At 46.3% G+C, this 19,392-nt stretch overlaps 1 protein-coding gene across 1 annotated transcript in view; it reads right to left on the bottom strand.

Annotated features, from left to right (window-relative positions):
• Positions 1-19,195, bottom strand: part of TAX1BP3 (Tax1 binding protein 3) — a 24,749-nt gene extending 5,554 nt beyond the window's left edge. The window contains exons 1-3 of the mRNA XM_039321375.1: positions 19,038-19,195; positions 5,552-5,671; positions 4,677-4,754 (exon numbers count right to left, since the gene is read on the bottom strand). Of these exons, the coding sequence (XP_039177309.1) occupies positions 4,677-4,754; positions 5,552-5,671; positions 19,038-19,076 (237 nt within the window). The 5' untranslated portion in view covers positions 19,077-19,195. The remainder of the gene's footprint in view (positions 1-4,676; positions 4,755-5,551; positions 5,672-19,037) is intronic.
• Positions 19,196-19,392: the final 197 nt, after the last annotated feature.

Genomic DNA, 19,392 nt, shown 5'->3' with positions numbered 1-19,392 from the left:
AGATCTGGACTCCCAACTCTGAAACAACTTATGACAGAATGCAGATTAGTAATGTGGGATGTAGGCTGGAGACCCAACCCGATCAGCTGGGGCCTATGACACGCTCCAGGAGCCGGAAGCAGACACTAAACAGCTGTATATAAGACTCTCCCCCGGCACTTACCTTTTAACCCTGACGATGTCAATTGTGTTTGACGAAAGCTCGGTGGATTAAAATTCTATTTTTATAGATACTCTCTTGGTGATCATTACTATTTGACTAACATGAATATTCCCAAGAGTCATGTTTTTGTTTTTATTTCCAATCATTATAACAGAGCAGTTTTGCTCAAGGCAAGGCGCTGGGAGAAGTCGGTATGCCGTATCTCGGCTTGTTATCGCAAGTTAGCCTTCCTGCACGCCTGCATGCGTGAAGAACTCCCACCCAAATCATTAATGAGGAGACCTGCAGTGAATTCTGCTGAATGCCAGTTAGCGGTGAGACAATTCCAACGTCGCACGGTACGAGCACTCATTAATGATCAACACCGTCGAGTGGGAACCTTGAAGACGGGAGCCAACTGTCTTCGTGAACAATGTAACAGAGATTTATCAGAGCAACACTTCCAAATGCTCGACCAGCACGTCCGGTCAATGGCGGAGAGAACCAATCAACAGACTGCCATACGCCTCCAACGTAAGATAGACACTTTACGGGGATTAAAGGGTAATAGGTATATGGATGATGTGGTACATAATTTATCCTCAAAGACCCTCACCCGCCCCCAACTTGCGCTGTTGCAGCGCGACGCAGGATATAACCTGATGGATGCGAATCTGTTAGACTTCGTTGCCGCGTTGGAACCGGCTATGCACCACGAGGATTTGGGAGAAAATTCGGCGAATTTAATCAGGCAGCAGGTCACGGGGTCGCTTATGCGTCATAGGCACCATCAAGTGTTACCTAGGGATGAAACGGAGGCCCTGGAACATCTTAAGAGGGACGCCACCATTGTGATACTCCCCGCTGATAAGGGGAGGGCCACAGTGGTGATGGACAGGGCACTCTATGTGGCCAAAGTGCTGCAGTTATTAAATGACAAGACTGCTTACAGAATTATTAAGAAAGACCCCATGGTGGCCCTGAAAAATAAAATCAACAAGTTACTTGATAGTTTTAAACAATCAAAGAAACTTGATGAAGATACCTTAAGGAGAATACGACCCAATGATTCTGCGCTCCCGAGGTTTTATGGACTGCCAAAAATCCATAAGCAGGATATTCCACTTCGCCCTATCGTGTCGTTTAGAGGCACTCCCATCTCAGGGTTGGCGAAGTGGCTTAGTGACCGCATATCCTACCTGGTCGATGGCAGCCCCACTACAGTCAGATCCGCAGAGGAATTCCTGGGGAGGATCAGGACCCTTAGGGTGGAGGAGGATGAGGTGATGGTCTCTTTTGACGTCACCTCACTCTTTACCTCCATCCCCCAAGAACTGGCCCTGAGAGTCCTAAGGGATAGATTAGAAAAACTAGGAAAAACCGGACACCGGGATTCCCTGCAACCAGGGGACCTAACGCAACTCATTGAGCTATGTCTTACAACTTACTTCTCCTTTCAAGGGAATATATATGAACAGGTCAAAGGCACACCGATGGGCTCCCCAATATCCAGCGTGGTGGCAGAAGCGGTTCTACAACAATTAGAACACGAGGCTATGACCCGTCAACAGCCCAAGTTTTGGGCACGGTACGTTGACGACACTTTTGTGGTCGTCAAACGAGACCATTTAGCCGGCTTTATGGGAGTATTAAATTCAATATATCCGGACATTAAGTTTACGTTGGAGGAGGAGGTCCGGGGCTCGATAGCCTTCCTGGACGTACTGGTCCAACGTTCCCCAGATGGAACTCTGAACACCAAGGTCTATCGGAAGCCCACTCATACGGACCGCATCCTCCATTTCCATAGTAATCATCCGGCCTCCCATAAGGCCAGCTGTATTAAGACCTTGTTCAAACGGGTACAGTCGCACTGCAGCACCATGGAAGCTAAGGCAGAAGAAAGAAAACATCTATTCCGCATATGCCGAATGAATGGGTATCCCCCGAGGTTTATTAAGCGACACAGTATGGCACCCGGACTACATAATGGACAATCAAGAGAGGACCTCCAGACACGGGTCATACGCGTGTCACTACCGTACATCAGAAATGTGTCAGAGGCTACAGCCAGGCTTCTGGCACCCCACAACATACAGGTAGCCCACAAACCCACCCAAACCATACGAGCTAAGGTGATGCGCCCCAAAGATCAGCTCCCCACCGCCGAGAGATCAGCCATAGTTTATAAAATCAACTGTGCGGATTGCCAGAGTAATTACATAGGCGAGACCTCGAAAAGACTTAAGACCCGCCTACATGAGCATAGGCTAGCCATCAGACGGGGTGAACAACACTCCCAGATTTGGGCTCATGCAGTAGAATACGGCCATCGTTTTGATTTTGAGAATGCCCAAATCTTGGCTAACGATATCACAAAAAGAGGCCGCTTATTAAAAGAGGCATGGTTCTCAGAAACTGAATCCATCAATAGGCGTGTGGATTTGTGTGCAGCACACCAGGCTCTGAAAATATGGAATGCTGGTAGCCGCATTAACCGGGAGAGGGGACCTAATTCAAAGACTTACTATCCAGAAGACATCGCCCGACCCTCCTCCTCATGTAATCACATTAATGCAGCCCCCACTGATGGCCCCCCCTTCCTGGAACAACTACAGACCAGTCCTGGCAGACAACTGCGGACGGATTCGCCACGATCCGTAGAGAACGGAACAGCATGGAGATGGAATGGAAATGGATGGGGATTCGAGAAACTGGAAGAAAAACGGAATACAACCAGGTCCGGTAGAGATGAGGAGAACGACGATGAACCCCCCCATGAGGAGGCTACCAGACACAGCATGACAACTCGATCGCAATCCAGCAGGAGAATGCACCCCCCTTCGACACCCCCAGCGCAAAGTTATGGGATGAAACAGCGACTACAATTAAAGGGGAAGAACGCCGTATGGAGTGGGAATGGAGAACCAAGGACAGACGGTAACGTTGCCCACCGGCAACGGATGGAACAACGAGCCACTGACAATAGGACAACGACAAAAAACATCTTGACGGTGCGCAAGACAGAGCGTGTGGGAACGAACAGCGGACCGTACAGGGGAACCCAGGGGAAGAAGGAGGGGAGGAGGAACAATATGGGCGGGGGTTATGAATCTAGGGCACAATTCCGGGAGACGGATAAACAAGACCAAAATAGCCGTGAGGCTTGTAAGGATACTGAAAGTGATAATTGCCCACACCCACTCGTAGAGGGAAGTCGTGTGTGGGATGGTGGTGGGGGGGAGGCTATGAGCAAGGAAGGCAAAAAGATCTGGACTCCCAACTCTGAAACAACTTATGACAGAATGCAGATTAGTAATGTGGGATGTAGGCTGGAGACCCAACCCGATCAGGTGGGGCCTATGACACGCTCCAGGAGCCGGAAGCAGACACTAAACAGCTGTATATAACACTTTCCCCCGGCACTTACCTTTTAACCCTGACGATGTCAATTGTGTTTGACGAAAGCTCGGTGGATTAAAATTCTATTTTTATAGATACTCTCTTGGTGATCATGACTATTTGACTAACATGAATATTCCCAAGAGTCATGTTTTTGTTTTTATTTCCAATCATATAATATATATATATATATATATATATATATATTATATATAATATATTAATATATATATATATATATATATATATATATATATATTTGTCAAGTCTGCTAATATTGAATATTCTTGCTTTGACAATATATGCAGAACTGTCTGGCATTTTTAAAGTTAAATCAGTTGACAGTGAAAGGGGAAGAGAATATAAGGAAAGCCCGGGAAAAAGAAACATGAAGTACATCTTTGCCCGCCAAGTTAATTGGAAGATGTGAATCGTGACCCCAAAACAGGAAAGGGGAGATGCCTGGAATGTTGTGTGCAAAGGAAGAGAAATTCAGATCTTAGCACTTCCACCATGCCGTGCTGACGTCTCTGTAACAGTAATAAAGGCTTTTTAGGTTAAAAAAATGCCTGAAAGTTCTTTGAAGTGTTTCCTTAATCAGACACATGACAATATTTATATAGGACTTCTCCTGATCTTTGAGTTTGATAGAGCATCCTCTGGAATAATAATCAATCTCCATCAATTTGGCTTTAAAGCAGTGGTTCTCAACCTTTTTAATGCCGCGACCCCCAACCGGTCGTAAGTCGGGGACTACTCAACCGGTCGTAAGTCGAGGACTACTCAACTGGTGCAGCACCGTTTGCAGAATGGGACTTTTGGTGGGCTCAGCAGGGCAGAGACAGCCTGGACAATTCCTATTGGCTTTGGAAAGCCAATAGAATTAGACTCTATTCAAGAGAGTCTATTCTATTGGTTTTCAAAAGCCAATAGAATAAAAGGGAGTCGCACAGCTAAGGAAAAGGGGGGAAAAATGGTGGACTGTGTTGTTTGGCGACCCCCCGTGAAATGGTCGTTCGACCCCAAATGGGGTCCCGACCCACAGGTGGAGAACCGCTGGTTTAAAGACACCGAGGGAGGGGAGAGCAGGGCAAAGCGTCCAGCTGCTCCTTTAAACAGAACAGAATTTTACCTGCATGATTTTGTCGCCGACTTGAAGCCCCGCCATTTCTGCCGGTCCACCTTCCGTCACGCGAGTGACATAAATGCCCTGGAGGGGGGGGGAGAAACAGGAGGGGAGGGGTCACTGCCTGGATGATCTCTCATGAAACTGTTCCTCCCCCCCCCCCAGGTTGCTTAATGAGAGTCTGATGGCCTCTTTCTCCAGCCTCCTCCTCCTCCTCCCTCTACAACACATGACATAACCTAGTTGGGTCATGAAACGTCTGCAAGGAAACTACGCAGCTCAGGGAACACCAGGGACCCTACAGTCCTCCTTCTGCTCCTCCTGCTTCCCTTCCTTTCTCCTCGCAAACCTCCCCCCTTCCTTCTAGCACTGATGATGCTACCTAGTTGGGTCATGAAATGTCTGCAGGAAAACCACCCAGCTCAGAGAGCACCAAGGATCCCACAATCCTCCTCCTCCTCCCTTCTAGCACTGATGATGTTCCCTAGTTGGGTCATGAAACGTCTGCACGGAAACCATCCAGCTCAGAGAGCACCAGGAACCCCAAAGTCCTCCTCCTCCTGCTCCCTTCTAGCACTGAGGATGTTCCCTAGTTGGGTCATGAAACGTTTGCAAGGAAACCATCCAGCTCAGAGAGCACCAAGGCCCCCACAGTCCTCCTCCTCCTGCTCCCTTCTAGCACTGATGATGTTACCTAGTGGGGTCATGAAACGTCTGCAAGGAAACCACGCAGCTCAGAGAGCACCAGGGACCCCCACAGTTCAACCCTGGTCTAAAATATTCTCTTCTGTTGATACTCCCTTGGCCTCCAAAATTGGACCTGGGATATACAATTTTTTTGTATCCAAGAAACACGTCCCTAACGGGGGCTCCGTGCCAACCTTGTCCGTCTTGTCCTCCGAGAAGGGATTCTGGGCGGGATCCTGGTCGATGCCACCCCCGATGCTGAAGCCCAGGATGAGATTCTCGCCCTGGCGGAGTTTGTGGATTTCAACCCTTTGCTAAGGAGAAAACAGAAGAGTCAAATCTGAGCACTCGCCTCTGACTCCGTCACGGCTCAAAAACACAAGCAGTGCGCTCTTGAGTGCCACAGAGGGAGTCCCCGACTTACAACGGTTTGTTTAGTGACCGTTCAAGGTTACAACGGCACTGAAAAAAAGGGACCTACGGCCGTTTTTCACACTTACGACCAAGGCGTCACGGGATCAACATTCAGACACTTGGCAACTGACTCATACTTAGGACGGTCGCAATGTTCCCGGGGTCATGTGATCCCCTTTTACGACCTCCCCGACAAGCCAAGCCAATAGGGGAAGCCGGTTTCACTTAACAACCGTGCAGTGGTTCACTTAACGACTGTAGCCAGAAAGGTCGTTAAATGAGGCAAAACCCACATCCTGAGCAACACAATTTTGGGGCTTGATTGTGGTTGTATACATAGTCCTCAAGTAACAGCCATTAATGAAGCCCACCCATCACCGTCGTAAAACTTCAATTCTGGCCCTAATTGTGATGGCTTAAGTTGAGGACAATATAAATTTTATACATAAATTTAAAAAAATAAACAAAAATAAAAACCTATTCCATATTCTATCCTGTAATTCTATTCTATCCTGTAATTCTATTCTATCCTATAATTCTATTCTATTCTATTCTATTCTATTCTATTCTATTCTATTCTATTCTATTCCATTCCTGTTCTTATTCTATTCTATTCTATTCTATTCTATTCTATTCTATTCTATTCTATTCCATTCTATTCCTGTTCTTATTCTATTCTATTCTATTCTATTCCATTCCTGTTCTTATTCTATTCTATTCTATTCTATTCTATTCTAATTCTATTCTATTCCATTCTATTCCTGTTCTTATTCTATTCTATTCTATTCTATTCTATTCCATTCTATTCCTGTTCTTATTCTATTCTATTCTATTCTATTCTATTCTATTCTATTCTATTCTATTCTATTCTATTCTATTCTAATATTCTGTAATATTTCATTCTATATTCTTCTATTCCATTCCATTTTCCATTCCATTCCACTCCAAATTCTATTCCAGTGGTGGCGAACCTATGGCACGGGTGCCAGAGGCAGCACTCGGAGCCCTCTCTGTGGGCATGCGCGCCGTCGCCCCAGTCCTAGGCCTTCAGCTGGATTTTATAAAACCTTTTCACTTTAGGCCTCTGCTGCCGTGTGCAAAAAAAAAAAAAAAAGGTTCAATCAATCAGTCAATTTCAACTTCTCGCGAGAAAAAAAAGATCTCGCAAAGTTGGAATTGATTGATTGAACTTTTTAGTCCCACCCAGTCTGCCGTTTCCATCGCAGCCATGCCCACCCAATGGGCTCACGCCCACCCAGCACCCGACAATGCATAAGTGGGTTTTGGGTTGCAGTTTGGGCACTCGGTCTCTGAAAGGTTCGCCATCACTGTTCTAGTCTACTCTATTGGAAAAACAATTGGGGAAGTCATTCTCATTTTGAAAACGGTGAAGAGTCTTTTCACGGATAAGAAAGGAACTGGAGCGTGGTTGGTGGTCAATCCATCTGGTGAAGCCTTGTCAGTCTGGCAAGCAACCACTACACCGCCTCAACCCTTTGAAGTCCCGGCTCTTCCTCCGAGCGCTGCGAGAACCTTATTTAGACGCTGCACATCAGACGTTTGGCTTGGCGCCAATGCTTTTCACGTCTTTAATGGGTTGGCTTTGATAGTTTTAATATGGCTTTGTATGCCGGTTTAGCGTCGGACTGGGAGACGCCCAGAGCTGGTTAAAAGATGGACAGCTCTTTTAACGTTTTAAACCGATACATTTAAATCCTGTTTCCTTCCTTCTCTTCTTTCTTTCCCTGCCTTTTCTCCTTCCCTCCCTCCCTCTTTCTCTCCCTCTCTTTCCTCCTTCCTTCTTTCTTTCCTTCCTTCGTCATGGTGGCGCAATAGTTAGAATACAGTATTGCAGGCCCAGTGCCTGGAGTTTGATCCTGACTGGCTGAAGGCTGATTCAGCCTTCCGTCCTTCCGAGGTCGGTAAAATGAAGATCCAGATTGTTGGGAGCAAATAGGCTGACTCTGTAAACTGCTTAGAGAAGGCTGTAAAGCAGTATATAAGTCTAAGTGCTATGGAAGGAAGGAAGGAAGGGAGGGAGGGAGGGAGGGAGGGAGGAAGGAAGGAAGGAAGGAAGGAAGGAAGGAAGGAAGGAAGGAAGGAAGGAAGGAAGGAAGGAAGGAAGGAAGGAAGCTGTGGTGACACAGTAGTTATAATACAGCATTGCAGGCTGACTGCCCATTGCCATGAGTCTGACCCTGACCGGCTTGAGGTTGACCCAGCCTTCCATCCTTCCGAGGTCGGTAAAATGAGGACCCAGGTTGTTGGGGGCAAATAGGCTGACTTTATAAACTGCTTAGAGAGGGCTGTAAAGCGGTATATAAGTCTAAGTGCTGTTGCTTGGGAAGGAAGGAAGGAAGGAAGGAAGGAAGGAAGGAAGGAAGGAAGGAAGGAAGGAAGGAAGGAAGGAAGGAAGGAAGCTGTGGTGACACAGTAGTTATAATGCAGCATTGCAGGCTGACTGCCCACTGCCATGAGTTTGACCCTGACTGGCTCAAGGTTGACTCAGCCTTCTGAGGTCAATAAAATGGGGACCCAGATTGTTGGGGGCAAACAGGCTGACTCTGTAAACTGCTCAGAGAGGGCTGTCAAAGGTCCTATGGAGCGGTATGTAAGTCTAAGTGCTGTTGCTATATGATAACTCCGTGGTGGCGAACCTATGGCACGCGTGCCACAAGTGGCACTCAGAGCCCTCTCTGTGGGCACGTGTGCCGTCGCCCCAGTCCTAGGCCTTCAGCTGGGTTTTATAAAACCTTTTCGCTTTAGGCCTCTGCTGCCGTGTGCAAAAAAAAGGGGTTCAATCAATCAGTCAATTTCAACTTCTCGCGGGGAAAAAAAAGATCCCGCAAAGTTGGAATTGATTGGTGGAACTTTTTAGTCCCACCCAGTCTGCCGTTACCACCGCAGCCACGCCCACCCAATGGGCCACACACCCCCAATGGGCCACACCCCCCCCAATGGGCCACGCCCACCCGGCACACCCGACGATGCATAAGTGGGTTTTGGGTTGCAGTTTGGGCATTCGGTCTCTAAAAGGTTCGCCATCACTGTGACAGCTGGACATTTTGAGCCCTGAACTCTCAACTGTACAAGGAGCCCTGACTCTCAGCAGCTCCAGATGAGGTCAGACTTCCAAAATGCCCTAGCCCCCAACAGAAGGGCTATCTATAGGACAGCGGGGAAGACCCCCTGGCTACCATTCACAGAGACCCTTTGTCCCCACTTCATTTGAGTCAGACAAGAGCCTGCTGCAAAGACTGTGGGCAGTGTGTGGCATCCTCACAATCAGGATCAATTGGGTGGGGGTTTTTTTGCAGCGTGTCCCCTTTTCCCCCATCTTCTCTTTAGAGAAGATGATCCCCCCCCCCCAGAGGCCAAGTGTCTAGTTAAGAAGCTGGAGCTTTTTTTGGAGCTTCTTGTAAACAAGGAACCATTTATGTGTTTCCTCCCCGGAGGCTCAAGTGAATTATGAGCTCACTGGAAAGAAAGATAAAAAGCAGACCAGGCCCTCGCCAGCATGGACGGCCGGCTGGCAAATTGGAAGCATCTGAAACAGAGCAAGAATCCTGCGGGGCATTTAAAAACAGGTGGCTGCCAGAAGCGCTGGCGACCCACCAGCTTCCGGAATGCCAATTTGCCTCTCATTTTAGAGGAGATGTGCTTTCTTTTTTCGGAGAAAGGAAAAAAAAAAGCTGGAAGGTGTTTCTCTTGGAACACCAAGGGCGTAGAGGAATCTATCTTTAAAAATAAAGTAAAGTAACTCTGAAGTTCAGGGTGTCCAAATCTTGCAAAACTGCTCGTCTTGAGGTACAAGACTTAAGATGCATAATAGAATTAGAATAGAATTAGAGTAGAGTAGACTAGAATTACAGAACAGAACAGAATCAGAACAGAATCAGAACAGGAATAGAATATAGAAAATGAATAGAAGAATAGAACAGAACAGAATAGAACAGAACAGAATAATAGAATAGAATAGAAAAGAGCATAGAATAAAATTAGAATAGAATAGAATATATAAAATTAGAATAGAATAGTATAGAATAGTACAATATAGTATAGTATAGAATAGAATATATAAAATTAGAATAGAATTTGGAATAGAATAGAATGGAATGGAATAGAATAGAATATATAAAATTAGAATAGAATAGAATTTGGAATGGAATAAATAATAGAATAGCATAGAATAGCATAGAATAGAATAGAATTATGGGATAGAATAGAATAGAATAGAATAATGGGATAGAATAGAATAGAATAGAATTATGGGATAGAATAAAATAGAATATAGAATAGAATATATAAAATTAGAATAGAACAGAATATAGAATAGCATAGCATAGCATAGAATTTGGAATAGAACAGAATTTGGAATAGAATAGAATTTGGAATAGAATTTGAAATAGAATACCGTTCAAAGCTACTGAAAAAAGTGAGTTATGACCGTTTATCACAGTTATGACCATTGCAGCATCCCGTGATCAAAATTCAGATGCCTGGCAACTGGTTCATATTTATGACGATCGCCATGTCCCGGAGTCACGTGATCCCCTTTGGCGACTTTCTGACAAGCAAAGTCAGCGGGGGGAAGCCATATTCACTTAACAACCACGTGACTCACTTAACAACTGCAGCGGTTCACTTAACTGTGGCAAAAAAGGTCATAAAACGGGGCAAAACTCACTTAACAAATGTTTCCGTTAGCAGCAAAAATTTGGGGGGGTCAATTGTGGTTGCAAGCTGAGGACTACCTGTAGAAGAGAACGGAACCGCTTTATTTAGCCAAGTGTGATTAGACACACAAGGGATTTATCTCCGGTGTCGTGGGAGAAATACTTTCTTATAGAAGTCTATGCAAGTGTGTTTTTAGGACTGCAGCGGTTCACGCTTGTAGGATAAGATAAGTCCTTTCTATCTTTAGCAACCATATCAGCCATTTAGATACTGCCAAAGGTTACATTTAAGGAAGACGTTGAGAGGATGAGACCGACCTTTTCACTTTGCTTATAAAGCAGTGTTTGACAAACTTGGCAACTTTAAGATGGGTGGACTTTGACTCCCAGAATTCCCCAGCCAGCATGCTTTAAGACAAAGTGGACTTCAAGTCCCAGAATCCCCTAGCCAGCCTGCTTTAAGATGGGTGGACTTCAAGTCCCAGAATCTCCCAGGCAGCCTGCATTAAGATGGGTCGACTTCCACTCCCAGAATCCCCCAGCCAGCCTACTTTAAGAGGGGTGGACTTCGACTCGCAGAATTTCCCAGCCAGCCTACTTTAAGAAGGGTGGACTTCCACTCCCAGAATTCCCCAGCTAGCATCCTTTAAGAGGGGAGCTTCCACTCCCAGAATCCCCCAGCCAGCATGCTTTAAGAGGGATGGACTTCCACTCCCAGAATTCCCCAGCCAGCCTGCTTTAAGAGGGGTGGGCTTCCACTCCCATAATCCCCCAACCAGCATGCTTTAAGAGGGGTGGACTTCCACTCCCAGAATCCCCCAGCCGGCCTGCTTCAATTCTGGGAATTGAAGTCCACCCACCTTAAAGTTGCCAACTTTGAAAAACATGGCTGTAATATGTCTTTAGTACTCTTCTGCAATATTTCTAATTTTCTCTCCAGGATCCACCCTTCTCTCTGCTTCTCCTACTTTAGCGACAAGATAAGGGACAATGTCAGAGTGAAACTCTTGGCTTGGGACCACAAAAGACCAGATTATCAGCCCCTATTTGGCCAGGAATGCTTAGGGATCACTTGATCTGGACCAGACCTGGACATTTTACAGTCCCCAGGCCACCTCCGGCCCTTTGGCTGTCCTCGTCTGGCCCACATGAGGTCATTAAAAATCAAATGAATATAAAGATACATCATGCATGCAATACCATTACAGACTGTCCAATACATCTTGAAAATGGGCAGGTACCAAGTTTGATTTATTTCGTTGTCAAACTTGCAAGAGAGGGAGCGGGAGAGAAAAGCTGGCCAAATCAAATGAAAAACAGATCACAAATGTAATCCCTGAGGAAACCTTTAACTGGATTATTTTAAAGTTTCAAATCCTTCAGGTAATGGAGTTTTTAGAGTTTCTCATGAATCCTGATTTTTATGATTTTCAGCAGCGGGCAAAGCAGTTCTTCTCGCCTTGTCCTCTAAGTGTGTATTCATTAAATAAATCTTTAAGATATCAATCGCCCCTCTGCCAAAATAACCAATTTGGGCTGACTCTCTCCCCAATAGCTCTTAATAAATACATTAATAAAAACCACCCATCTGCCAAAATAACCAATTTGGGCTGACTCTCTCCCTAATAGCTCTTAATAAATACATTAATAAAACCACTCGTGTGAAATGATTTTGAGCTGACTCTCTCCCTAACAGCTTTTTTTTTAATACACATTTTATTGTTTTTTTTATTTTTTACATCAAAATGCTCAGGAAAACACCGTGGTGAAAGGGTAATCAATCATAGCAAAACAAGTCATATATGCATAGCTAAAATTAATACCTTAAAAAATTCCCCCTCTATTTTCCTCTCATAATATAACAAATTTAGTTTAATCTATTTCTTCTTAAAATTCAATCAATCCACAAAATCATCCCTATTACATCTATATAAATCACTCCTGCTTTTAAGCTCTACTAATTAATTAACATATTCCAATTAATCTTACACAAACATATTAATAAGACTTTGGGTATCCCTTCTACAACACATAATATTCCAAGAATAATATTTTCGTATTTTCATATATATTCCATCTCTTAATTAAATACATCATTAATTAATACCCTTTCTTCTCTTATCATAGATCTCTCTAACTCTTCCCTAACAGCTCTTAATAAATAAATTAATAAAAAACCACCCATCTTCCAAAATAACCAATTTGGGCTGACTCTCTCCCTAATAGCTCTTAATAAATAAAACCACTCATGTAAAATGATTTTGAGCTGACTCTCTCCCTTAATAGCTCTTAATAAATAAAAACCACCCATCTGCCAAAATAACCAATTTGGGCTGACTCTCTCCCTAATAGCTTTTAATAAATAAATTAATAAAAACTACCCATCTGCCAAAATAACCAATTTGGGCTGACTCTCTCCCTAATAGCTCTTAATAAATAAATTAATAAAAACCACTCATCTGCCAAAATAACCAATTTGGGCTGACTCTCTCCCTAATAGCTCTTAATAAATAAAACCACTCATGCAAAATGATTTTGAGCTGACTCTCTCCCTTAACAGCTCTTAATAAATAAAAACCACCCATCTGTCAAAATAACCAATTTGGGCTGACTCTCTCCCTAATAACTCTTAATAAATAAATTAATAAAAACCACCCATCTGCCAAAATAACCAATTTGGGCTGACTCTCTCCCTAATAGCTCTTAATAAATAAATTAATAAAAACCACCCATCTGCCAAAATAACCAATTTGGGCTGACTCTCTCCCTAATAGCTCTTAATAAATAAAACCACTCATGCAAAATGATTTTGAGCTGACTCTCTCCCTAACAGCTCTTAATAAATAAATTAATAAAAACTACCCATCTATCAAAATAACCAATCTTGGGCTGAGTCTCTCCCTAATAGCTCTTAATAAATAAAACCAACTCATCTACTAAAACGACTAATTTGGGCTGAGCCTCTCCCCCTAACAGCTGTTAAAATATAAATTAATAAAACCACCCATTTACAAAATAATGGAAGTTGAGCTAAGCCTCTCCCTAACAGCTGTGAATAAATAAATTAATAAAAACCGCCCATCTACCAAAATGACCAATTTGGGCTGACTTACTCCCTAATAGATCTCCCTAATGAATTTTGCAGCCGGGCTGGTTTTTAAAACCTGGATTTTTTTTTTTAATGTCTATCCTTCACATTACACTTATCAAATCATTTTTGTTCGTTTTAATCCCACAGGTAAGAAATCAGCAGCTATGCAAGCAAGAGGTTTTGGAGCAAGCAACAACATTCGTCCGGTTGAGCTAAGCCAACGTATGATTCACTCCTTTAGAACAAAACATGTGTTAATCTGTTGCATGCAGAAAACTGAACTAATCATAACTCACACACGATAAAAGCCCAATGATTGCAACACATTTCATTCCTCCCAGCTATTGCGTGAAGCAAACCAGACATTTCCCCCAGAGGGGTTTAAAAGAGGAATTGGGTTCAAAATGATCTAATTCTCCAGAGATGGAGACTTAAGATTTGGATGGGGGGGGGGGCAGGCAAACTCAAGATTCAAATTCAGGATTTTTAAAGGAAACTCAAGCAGGTCGAGGGAAACTAGTGGGGATATGCATAGGGCAGGGGTCTTCCAACTTGGCCCTTTCATGACTTGTGGACTTCAACTCCCAGAATTCCTCAGCCAGGCACACAGGCTGAGGAATTCTGGGAGTTGAAGTCCACAAGTCATAAAAGGGCCAAGTTCGAAGACCCCTGCTTGTGGACTTCAACTCCCAGAATTCCTCAGCCAAGCACACTGGCTGAGGAATTCTGGAAGTTGAAGTCCACAAGTCATAAAAGGACCAAGTTTGAGGACCCCGGCATAGTGGCAGATCTGTACATCGGGGGTGTGGTGATGGTGGTGGAAACAACAACTTCACAAACGCATGGCACAACCTAGCAGAACAAACCCATCAGGACAAAATTCAGCAGACCATCTGCATTTAAAAGACGAAGGCCGCTCATCCGAAGACAGCAAAGTCCACATTTTGGACAAAGAGGACCGCTGGTTTGAAAGAGGGGTCAAAGAAGCCATCTAGGTCAAGACTGAACAGACCTCCTTCAACAGAGGGGGAGGGACACAACATCATCTATGTCCAGTCTACAACGCGGTCCTTTCGGTAGTTCCAAGATGGCTCCACACCCATCTGCACTGCTCAGGTGACTCTGAGGACAAGGGTAAACCTCCAAGTGGCCTCAACGACTCTAACACAGTGGTTCTCAACCTTTTTAATGCCGCGACCCCCAACCGGTCGTAAGTCGAGGACTACTCAACCGGTCGTAAGTCGAGGACTACTCAACTGGTGCGGCCCCGTTTGCAGAATGGGACTTTTGGCGGGCTCAGCAGGGCAGAGACAGCCTGGACAATTCCTATTGGCTTTTGAAAGCCAATAGAATTAGACTCTATTCAAGAGAGTCTATTCTATTGGCTTTCAAAAGCCAATAGAATAAAAGGGAGTAGCACAGCTAAGGAAAAGGGGGAAAAAATGGCGGACTGCGTTGTTTGGCGACCCCCGTGAAATGGTCATTCGACCCCAAATGGGGTCCCGACCCACAGGTTGAGAACCACTGGTCTAAAAAGAAGGCAAATGACTGGCTTTCTGCAAGGAGTATAAATCCTTCCCCTCCCCACCCTCCAGTCAGAGCTGAAGAAGCTTCTGGGATGGGAAGCGAAACGTCTTCAAAGGAAAACAAGAAAGTCCAGTTGCCTCGTGAAAAAGCACCTTCGGGACAGCCACGACCTGGATGACAGAGAATCTCCACCGACATTTAATGGGGATATGGAACAGGGGCAGATTTCACAAGGGAAAAAGGAAACCTAACCTGCCCCCCCCTCAAAAAAACAACAACAACCCTCTGAGGAAGGCATACGAGCGGTCCTCAACTTATAAGACCAATCCAAGCCCAAAATTTCCATCGCTAAGACAGTTGCTAAGTGAGTTTTGCCCCATTTTACGACCTTGCTTGCCACCGTCGTGAAGGGAATCCCTGCAGTTGTTCACTTAGTAACCCGGTCGTTAAGTGAATCCGGCTTCCCCCCCTCCCCCATTGACTTGGCTTGTCAGAAGGTCGCAAAAGGGGATCAGGTGACTGCGGAATATGGCAACCGTCGTAAGTATGAACCAGTGGCCAAGCATCTGAATTTTGATCACAGGATCCTGGGGAGGCCGCAAAGGTCATAACTGTGAAAAGCAGTCACAACTCGCATTTTTTGATGCCGCTATAACTCTGAATGCTCACTAAATATAGGGTTTCCTGCCTGAGCATGGGGTTGGACTAGATGACCTCCAAGGTCCCTTCCAACTTTATTATTATTACTACTACTAATACTACTAATATATAATAATAATAATAATAAAGTTGGAAGGGACCTTGGAGGTCATCTAGTCCAACCCCCTGCTCAGGCAGGAAACCCTATATCATTTCGGACAAATGGCCGTCCATCTCTTCTTAAAAATTTCCAGTCTTTGACTCCAGATTTTGTTTTTGGAGAAGGGACCCAAAGGTGCTTTTCAAAAGGAACTGAAGAAGCTTCTTGGATGAGAAGCGAAACATTTTCAAGGAAAAAAAAACAAAACTAGAAAGTCCTACTGGTTTTTTGGGGGGGGGGGAACACCTTCGGGACAACCATGACAACTGAATATGGCATCCAATTTTGGTCACCATAGTTAAAAACAGATGTTGAGACTCTAGAAAGAGTGCAGAGAAGAGCAACAAAGATGATCAGGGGACTGGAGGCTAAAACATACAAGGAACGGTTGCTGGAATTGGGTATGTCTAGTTTAATGAAGAGAAGGACGAGGGGGGACAGGATAGCAGTGTTCCAATATCTCAGGGACTGCCTCAAAGAAGAGGGGAGTCAAGCTGTTCTCCATAGCCCCTGAAGGCAGGACAAGAAGCAACGGATGGAAACTGATCAAGGAGAGAAGCAACCTAGAACTAAGGAGAAATTTCAAGACAATGAGGACAATTAACCAGTGGAACTCCTTGCCTCCAGAAGCAGTGAATGCTCCAACACTGGAAGTTTTTAAGAAGAAACTGGACAGCCATTTGTCCAAAATGGTATAGGATTTCCTGTCTGAGCAGGGGGTTGGACTAGATGACCTCCAAGGTCCCTTCCCGCTTTATTCTGATTGATTGATTGATTCTAGTTTAATGAAGAGAAGGACGAGGGGAGACAGGATAGCAGCCTTCCAATATCTCAGGGGCTGCCCCAAAGAGGGAGTCAAGCTGTTCTCCAAAGCACCAGAAGGCAAGACAAAAAGCAATGGATGGAAACCAATCAAGGAGAGAAGCAACCTGGAACTAAGGCGAAATTTCCTAATAGTGAGGACAATTAACCAGTGGAACAGCTTGCCACCAGAAATCTTGGGCGCTCCATCACTGGAGATTTTTACGAAGAAGAAATGGGAAGTTTGCAAGAAAGGCTGTTCAGCCATCTCCTGGGAACGGCCAAGTTGATTTTCTTGCACAGCGTGGAAGATAGGCAGTCCTCAACATACGACCACAATGGAGCCCAAAATTTACGTCAAGTGAGAAATGTTGAAGTGAGAAACTTGTCGAGTGAGTTTTGCCCCCTTTCACGACTTTCCTTGCCAGTTTGTTCAGTGAATCCCTGCAGTGGTTAAATTAGCAAACCGGTCGTTAAATGAATCCAGGTTCCCCCCCCCACTGACTTTGCTCGTGAAAAGTTCGCAAAAGGGGATCACGTGACACACACACACACCTGGGACGCTGCAACTGTCATAAATGTGAGTCGGTTGTGAAGCATCCGAATGTAAATCACGGGGATGCTGCCACAGTCGTTAAGGGTGAAAAATGGCCGTTAACTTGCTTTTTTTCAGTGCTGTCGCAACTTCGAACGGCCGCTAAGCTGAGGACTCGCTGCCCTGGCTGCTCAGCTGCCTTGAATCCCGTCATGCTGGGAAATTAGCGGTATAAGATGCGAATCAAAGCATCTCAAGGCAGGTTGAAGCAAGGACAGCGGCCAAGATGAGCCGGGGTCTTCAGGCTGTACCCCTTGGCGAGGACAGGCCAAAGGGGATTCAGTGGGGAGAAGAAAGGGTGGAAGGGAGGCCCCCAAGAGCCCCAAGGCAGAAACCAGGAGATGGGAGTTCGAATCCTGCCTTAGGCATGAAAGCCGGATGGGTGACTCTCGGATGGGTGACTCTGGGTCCGTCCCTCTATCTCAGCCCAACCCAACTGATGGGGATGTTTTTCTGGGGGGGGGGAAGAGGGAGGAGAAAGAGAGGAAGGAAGGAGAAAGGGAGAAAAGGAGGGAGGAAGAAGAAGATGAGGAAGGGAGGAAGGAGAAAGGCTGGGAGGGAAGGAGAACAGAAGGAAGAGAGAAAGGGAGAAAGAAGAACATGAGGAAGGGAGGAAGGAGAAAGGCTGGGAGGGAGGAGAAAGGGAAGGAAAGATGGAAGGAAAGGCAGGGAGGGAGGGAGGGAGGGGAGGAGAACGGAAGAAAACGATGAAGGAAAGAAAAACAGAAGGAAGAGAGAAAGGGAGAAATGAGAAAGGGAGAAAGAAAGGAAATAGAGAGGAAGGGAGGAAGGAAGGGGAAATAAAAGGAAGGAGAAAGAAAGGAAGTAGAACAGGAGGAGGAGGAAAGGAAAGAAGGGAGGAAGGAAGGAGAAAGGGAGGAAAGGAGGAAGGAAAGAGAAATGGATCAAAGGATGAAGGAAGGAAGCAGAACAGAAGGAGGAAGAGAGGAAAAAGAAATGAATAAAAGGACGAAGGAAGGAAGCAGAGCAGGAGAAGGAAGGGAGGAAAGAGAGAGGGAGGAAAGGAGGAAGGGAGGAAAGAGAAATGGATCAAAGGAGGAAGAAAGGAAGCAGAGCAGGAGAAGGGAGAAAAGAGAAAGGGAGGAAAGGAGGGAGCAGAGCAGGAGGAAGGAGAAAGGGGAGGGGGATGGAAGGCTCCCTGGAGGACCCCAAAGAAGGGGGCAAAGCTACGGGCACCGAAGGAGGCAAACTGTCCCGGGACTTTTCTCAACCTCAGCCGCTTTCAGACGACCGGACTTTTTCCCTTCCTCCTCCCCCCCCCTCAAAAAAAAAAAGGCCGGGAGGTGACTAATCACCGGCTGGAATTAAAGTCCACCCGTCTCAACTTGCCAAGCCGGAGAGCCAGCAAGGCTGCGAGCTCCCCCGTCCCGCCAGGTTGTGGGGACGGGGCTGGGGCTCCCTCCTCGGGCTCCGTTCCCGCCCCGAGACCCCAACAAGCCCGATTTCCCCTCCTACTCCTCCCCCGTCCCTCCCTCCCTCCACGTGTGGACCACGCCCGCGCGCCAGGGTTTCCCCCCCCCTCCCCGGGAGAGCCTGACACGTGTCTGCAGGTCGTGGGAACGGGCTGGAGGGGGGGCTGGATGGGGGGGGAGAAGGCGCAAACTAAACCCACGCAAACACCCCCCCATACCCCACCCCCTCCCGAGCCCGCCGCCTCGAGGGCTTGGACTCCAACGCCCATCACACACCCCCTCCGGCCGCGGAGGATGGGCTTTGTAGTCCGACGAGTGGGAGTGGGGGGGGAAGGTCGGCTTACCACCACGGCCGTGACGGGCTGGCCCGGGATGTAGGACATGGCTCCGGGAGTCGTCGCCGCCGCCGCTGCTGAAGCCGCTCCGCTCGCTTCGCCTCCGGCGGAACAAAAGCGGAGGGAGCGGGGCGGCGGAGCCCCGCCCCCTGCCTCGCGGCCACGCCCACCGCCCTGTCAGGCCCCGCCCCCTCTCGCGCGCCTTTCTCCCCACCTCGTCCCCGGCGGCCACGCCCCCTTCTCTCTATTTCTCTCCTCCTCCAGCCTCTTCGGTGGGAGGGGTTAAGACAATGGGCGGAGCCTAAGCTTTTCTTTTCAGGACGTGCTCACGTTTCACAAGGAAGGCAATCCGGCCTGGCGGAGA

This window comes from Crotalus tigris, unplaced genomic scaffold, assembly GCF_016545835.1.
Source record: "Crotalus tigris isolate CLP2741 ecotype Arizona unplaced genomic scaffold, ASM1654583v1 scf7180000023738.1706062, whole genome shotgun sequence".
Taxonomy (NCBI): Eukaryota; Metazoa; Chordata; class Lepidosauria; order Squamata; family Viperidae; genus Crotalus; species Crotalus tigris.
This window is presented reverse-complemented; position numbering and strand designations above follow the sequence as displayed.